The sequence below is a fragment of the Clavelina lepadiformis genome, chromosome 6, assembly GCF_947623445.1.
Source record: "Clavelina lepadiformis chromosome 6, kaClaLepa1.1, whole genome shotgun sequence".
In the NCBI taxonomy this organism is placed as follows: Eukaryota; Metazoa; Chordata; class Ascidiacea; order Aplousobranchia; family Clavelinidae; genus Clavelina; species Clavelina lepadiformis.
Window position 1 is genome coordinate 5233725 of NC_135245.1, and position 7100 is coordinate 5240824.

At 35.2% G+C, this 7100-nt stretch overlaps 1 protein-coding gene across 2 annotated transcripts; it reads right to left on the bottom strand.

The window, feature by feature from the left end:
* Nucleotides 1-194: 194 nt before the first annotated feature.
* Nucleotides 195-7091, bottom strand: LOC143462862 (mitochondrial basic amino acids transporter-like). Of its 2 annotated transcripts, XM_076961168.1 has the most exons (8): nucleotides 6131-7091; nucleotides 4365-4494; nucleotides 4208-4251; nucleotides 3905-3979; nucleotides 3381-3614; nucleotides 2704-2862; nucleotides 2240-2457; nucleotides 195-2020 (listed from the first exon to the last, which is right to left on the bottom strand). In XM_076961168.1, exons 2-8 carry the CDS (start codon nucleotides 4408-4410, stop codon nucleotides 1918-1920), a joined length of 879 nt encoding a protein of 292 aa, XP_076817283.1. In that variant the 5' UTR covers nucleotides 4411-4494; nucleotides 6131-7091; the 3' UTR covers nucleotides 195-1917. The 2 variants fall into 2 exon arrangements, with proteins under 2 accessions (XP_076817283.1, XP_076817281.1); XM_076961166.1 differs by having other exon boundaries at nucleotides 4365-7090.
* Between the last annotated feature and the right edge of the window lie 9 nt (nucleotides 7092-7100).

Consider the following 7100-nt stretch of genomic DNA (forward strand, 5'->3'; position numbering starts at 1 on the left):
TCAGTAAACTACAGCGTATGGTAATTAACTAATTACCACTAATGCACATCAGTTTGGAGACTTGAATTGGAAAGACTTATAACGGCATTAAACCACAATTCTAGATCCCGGTATTGGTGTGCAATTGGATTGCAATCCTAGCTCTATATTACATGCAAAAATACTGCACTACTTCCAATAACTAGTGATACCAATGTTTGAAAAAGTTGCTTTAATAAGTTACATAAGCCACCTGGCCTATACAAGCAAGCCATTCAGAATGCAATGTGTTGCTTTGCAAAGGCAATCACAGTGAGATACGTGAATAGTACATTACAATGTCACCGCAAGCTTGCAATATATTTGAATACATTGGTGGCAAATAGGTTTTGTACAAAGACAAAAAGTTTGGTTAAAAGTAGGTAAATTGTTATGCTTATAATTTCATGACAAGCCAAGCTACATAAAGCATGTAAAGTAAAACATTGCAGAAAATCAAACATAGGCTATATTCCCATACAAAACAAAATAATTTAGAAAACACAAAAGCGCAAATTTTTCTTCAAAACAATGTTTTATCAGTTACAATTGAGTTTTCCTTCACCTTTCTAATAACAACAAAAAGCAATGTGTTGCTCTATTAAGTAACACAATCAACAGCACTCTACTAGACACATGTCATAATAATACCCACATTAACTATTCTTTACACTACTAAGCATTACACCTCTTTAAAAATCAAGTACAGGTTCTGACAAATATTTCCTACAATCTAATTGACATTAAAATTGAAAATACTGTGCCTAAAAGCAAGCTATAAATTTTGAAGACATTAGACTTTATTTTACGATTAATGTTGTTTGTTTAGATTTTACAGGCCCTACTAAATACACAAGATGAAAGTGACTTCGAGTGTGACATACATTTGTTGAGGAATCAATGAACTTCCATTCATGAAATATATTTTAAACACAGTTTTGCATGTCACAATTGTAGTTCTTTGGTTATAATTCTCGAAGGAACAAAAATGCAGTAGCCTACCTAAAACAATGCATAAACGGATCAGAAAAGCACCGAACAGTTTCTGCTGCCTCATTTAATTTGAGAACCACAATATTCTCAACTGAACAGTGCTGAGGCTTGAGAATACAGCATAGCAGGTGCTTTGGTAAGAACCAATGTAAAAAGTAAAACAAAAATATTCTTTCTATTCGACAGAATGAGGCTGTTTGACAGCACAGTCAACAAGAAATCAGAGTAACACACGCTACATTTGAAGATTAATAAACGCATAGAAATTGACATGCAATAAATAATATTCTATTTCATTGTGTCCTTGATATGGCAAGATTGTGTAGGATTTCCCGCAAAAAAAAAGCTGGATAGTTACTCGTGATTTAAAACTTTTTGGTTGGTATACTATATAATAACACTGATTATATCAATGCCAACAGTTAACATTGTCTGAATCTAGTAGTTTACTGTTGGACAGTGATATACCATAAGCATAAAACATCTGCAATACATCAAATGAAGCCTAAGTATCAACCAAATAAACACACAATCTAACGAACGGTAAAGATTAAACCATAAAATGCTATTGTCTCATTGGTGAATATAACCTATTATTCAATGTTGCGAAAGGGTTGCGCATATGTTCACACAAAAGCTTTCTTGCGTTGAATAGCAAGAATGGGAGGCAGTATAGACAATTTTCAAAATATCTGCTCTTGAAATATAGTTTCAAAAAACGACCTAAATCAACATATAAGTGATGCTTGATTTTGTGTAGCCAAATGAAGTACAAAAGAATCTAATTCAAATAAATACCGTTTTGCATACTAAGAGTAGCAATCTAGATGTAAGTATAAAATAAAAAAGCAATAAAAACTTCTAAAAAAACAAAGCTTCCAGTGCGAATAGTGTTTCTGATTGTTGTCAAGGCATTTTTCTTGAGTATAGAAACTGAGATGTAATATCAACCACAGCAAATGTGGCAGCATTTACCGGAAAAGCACGCAATAAACAAGAGTTAAGGCCCCTGTGAAGCAACAAATACAGTGATTTCAAATTAAAAAAGAAATTAAAATGCGCATGGGCAAGTGTTAACAAAACATAAGACTGCAAATATTGGATGGAATACAAGATTAACAGAAGTATGAACTCATTCTCAGCACAGACTTGAGTAGAATTAATTAATTATCAAACAACACACCGAAAACAAAAACTAGAGTCAAATTGGATGAAAATTTTTCACTACCTGAACAAAACTTTTTTTCCTTCAGATTTTAAAATTGTTTCATAGCAATGCCAACCTCCTGTATACTTCAGTGGTCTTCCACCAGCTCCATCGGCCTGGAGACGAGATTTTACAACATCCACAGGATAGGTTATTGTCCAGGATGCCATTCCTGATATTCCACCAGCCATTAGCATTTTACTTATTCCTTGCCAAGTATATATTTCCGTTTTTTCAACCTGAGAAACACACATTTTATGGACCGCTCCACGAACGCAACCCTTGCATGTTACGAGCGAGAGTCACAATGATGATGATAATGATAACTAGTCCAAAACTACATCAGAACAATCCCATTTATCCCACCACATGAAAGACATACAATGGCTGTATCTGGCTATTGCTGTTATTTATTAAAAGCTACATCTGGTTTGCAATATAAAACACACTATCATGATGAAAGAGCAAAGTCAAGATAAACTCACTTTGCAAACGGTAGAGGTCAGGATATCATACGTGGCAAAGTAGCAACCAAAGGCAGGAGTCTCTCTTAACAGAGTAATCATCATTCCTCGATAACAACCACGAATGCCGTCTTTCTTAAACATTTTCACAAGCACGTCAGGAGAATGCTTGTACTGTACCTAAGACCATTTGTAAAAGTTATAATCCATACACACACGCTCATGCATTAGTAAAAAGTTTCAGATAAAATGCATTATACACTAGCATAGATTCTTAGGAGATTAAATAACACGTATAATTGTATACAAAGTGACACATCCAAACAAAAAATAACAAACTTCTTAATTTAAAACAGGGATTTGACAAGCAAGATTTTAAACAAAATATTGGCATATGCCAGAAAAAGGGCACACATGAATACTCTTCAAATGGGAGAAGAGGAAACCACAAGCAACTTCCTGTATACCATATGAGTTAATTCACAGTTAAAAATTTTCTCACTTTGCATTTTTGGTTTTTACATTCACTAAACTGCAGACAGACACTGCAGTTTTCCGTTTGGGACAATACGTTTGGTTATTTTTAGTTTGGAAAACTCTGATTTGTCGGTGTGTTGTTTTAGATTTTTGTTTGAATTTCCCAATTACAAGTAAGTTAATGTTAGGTTGTTCTACAGCACCCTGATCAAACAACTCACTTTTCCAGTCTTACGTGTACCAATGCCCTGTACTTGCATTTGGGTTTTTGCCAATTCCATTGGGGTGCAAATAACGCATTGAACAGCTCCTGCAATTGCGCCACTTATGAAGTGCGTCACTGCCGTCTCTTTACCGAGCAGTGATATAGTTTGTGCTTCCACACCAAATACTATGGCGTTGATAACACTTAGACCAATTAGTGGTGAGGACATTCCTTTGAACAATCCAGATGGCTGTAAACAAGTAACCAGCATAAAATTGTGAGAACTGTTATATGTTATATATAATTTAAAGTCAACTGAATAATAATAAGACAATATTAATTTTTGCAAAGAATACAACAACCTTATGCACGTGTCATTTGTGATAGATGCAACTACACTTAAAGATAACTATGAAGCTATGTGGATATTTGTAACTGTAATATGCTATGATTGATTATAAAGATTTTTTTTTAAATGCACATAATGGTTTATAACTTGTAAAATTTTCCACGTAAGGACACAACCCTAACTGGACTTACTGTTTCTTTTTTCCAAATGTTGAGAAAACAATGCCAAACGCCTCTGTACTTTCCAGGCTGAGTCTGAAGACGAACCTGTTACAATAAATCCGTTGATTAATAACATGGAACTTGCTGCTCTTACTTGTACACATATATAGGTAGCAGGGGCTTCTATCCTGCATTTTGCTGCTTCACTGAAGTAAGAGTCATGGTTTGATTCATTCATTACTCTCCGCACATTACTTGCATATATTTTATTAAAATTTCTTATGATGCTACACCAACTATCAGTAAAATTAGAGAAAGTTTAAGTACAGTGACCTTAATTGTGTCCAGTGGCTGTCCTACCAACACCCCAGCAATGCCTATGCAAAACAATGAAAATTAACACAATGTAAAAGCAGTTTGAAATTTATTGTGGGAAAGCCCACATGTTGTTGTTATCATATAATTTATATATACTTTTGATAACATATACCTCCAGCGCATCCAGACAGATATTCATAAAAAACGAACTGAACCATTCTCCAGGGAGTCTTAGTGCATGCTGTTCAAGAGTTAATTTTACAATCTTCGATCCATCAACAGTTACTTGCTTGTAACCTTTCCTAAAGCATTCCAACAGAAATTTAAGATAGTAATGACAACAAAAAACAAACTTTAATATACATATGCAACTTTAACTTTCCAAAATATTTGTAAAGTGTATTGTATTGACATCTTATCCAAGCATATGTAAACTCATTCAAATTAGAAATTGCAAGGCAGACCATACAACAATCATCAAGTTGGTGAAATGCTCTATCATTAAAATCTGCAAAATAGCTAAAATAAACTTTGCGCATGCCCATTCCCAATCTTCTACCTAAACTGCTTAGCTATAACAACAGGCTGCATGACCCACTTAAAGTGAAACATCTTAACAATTATAATATGCCACTGTGCTATGCAGTTAAACGCTGTGATTAAGACTAAGCTACCAATACATATTCTATAAAGTATATCTGTGTATCATACATCAATCAACAGAGAACTAAAGAAATTTAACTAGAATATGCAAAGGATATCCATGTTCAAGCTGTAAACAAATGTAACGGAAGTCTACGTAAGGTAGCCAAGAGGCCAAGCTTTAAGTTTGGACAACGCATATAACATTCGTCATACACAACATTCCTGTCAGTCTCAGTTCCTAATGGTAAGAATAGCAATGACGTTTCAAGAAATTTAAAAACTTTCCCTTGTTTACCCACAAGCAGCTCGACGCTGATTAGTCATTTGGCCTAAGTTTCAGAGGTGTGTCAATGACGCCAGATGACTAGGCTATAACTTCCATGACTAGACTGGATTCCAGTCACTGGAATCACGATGAAGCAAAATGGTAGCGGTATTTGGAAGCCGAAAATGAGAGTGGCCTCTCACAATGGTGAAAAAAGCTTTTCTAAGCTTGCTGGCCTATGGGTTTTAAGATCACTGGAGGATATGCATTTTTTCTTTCGCCTTCGCTTGTCAACTTAATTATTACTTACCACAGGAAGGCCTAAACTCTTTTTGTTAATCGTTCAGGAGTTTTCCACGTATCGTTTTATTTATTTTTCATCATTGTCTGAGGGAACGAGAAATAAAATGCTAACCATTATAGCGTGATAAAACAGCAACTCCAAATGATCGGGAAAAAACAGCAAAAACCAATGGGCTTAAAACATGCAAGAATAATGTAACGAAATAATTTTTGCAATTATGTGAAATGACTAATGATGTAATATCTAATGATTTATCCTTAGACCTACATGTAACGCCACATTAAGGCTTATGATTAATCACTTTAGAACGGCATAAATCAGATCAAAGTACATCTGGCGTTGCAATTTTCACGTCAGACACGTGCCCAATGGTTTGTATTGTATTGCAGTTGCACTGTATTGTTTATTTTTCGCCATTAACTGTGCGGAGCGAAAGTTACGATGCTAATTGCTAACCGTTGTAGTTATGGCACAATAAAACCACATGCTCACGAACAGTTAACGAGCAAGAAAAAGTGGCAAAGCCCAAGGGCTTAAAACATTTAAGATAGCAATAATGCAATTATACTATAAGATGGTAGGTTAGCATGGCCACCAAACCCACAAAATAATTCCTAAGTTTAACGAATTTAAGGACAAAATAACACAAAACATAGAAACACCTGCACTGTTGGAAGATGTAGAGGACATATTTCCTAACATTAAAAACATGCATATTAATTACCAGTACACAAGACATGGATGTTTAAAGAAAACCGCACAAAAGAAACTCCATCCTAGGGACCGCGATCCCGTTTCTGTGGCCAAGAGAGGACACAATAAGGCAGTTTGCAAACTACAATCCATATATTTTTTGGTGGGGCCTTTTGCTCACCAATCAAAATAGGAAAGAAACTTCTTCCAAGATGCAGAAAAGAGGCTCCAAACCTCCATCAAGCTTGCCACCTGGTTGCGGAAAGCTTGCGTGTTCAAAATCACTCAAACATAATTAATTCTTTTCCCTCTCGTATTCTGAATGGTGAGCAAAAGCTCTACCTTTATTTTTCATATTACTGACCACTTGGAGTAAATTGTGTTTCATTCTGCCTACCAGATATGATATATATGATCGTATCATTTTTTTCGTCATCTTCAGTGGAGCGAAAAATGAAATGCTAACCATTATAACGTACAAAAATTGTATGATTCATATTCCTAGGTGATTCTAGCTTACCAAAACTTGATTCAACGCAGGGTAGTCAAACTAAAATGGCAGCAAAGCTAGAGGGCAAGGGTCACTTAAGATTAGAAATTTCAAGTGACATCAGGGCCGCACCAACAAATCAAAGGACAACGATTACCTTAGCCAAGTCATAATAAAAAAGATTGTCTTTATTCTCTTGCTCTCGAGGATGTATTATATTTTTGCACTTCGTGAAGTAAAGAAAAAGTAAAACAGACCCACGCTGGACTCTGGACAGTGACAGGGCTATTGCGATCTACTGCATAACTGCAGGACGTCAGCAATCACCTCATAAGGTCAAGTTATGATGTAACTATGACCTCATCTGGTTCTGACGTCAAAATGAAGTGACGTCACCAAAATTATCCTTCTACATTATCATAATCTAGGGAAATGCACCTACAAGGGTTGAAAATAAACATTTTTTGAGCATTTATTATTTCTGCACTAGACACAAAATACTACCGGTAAT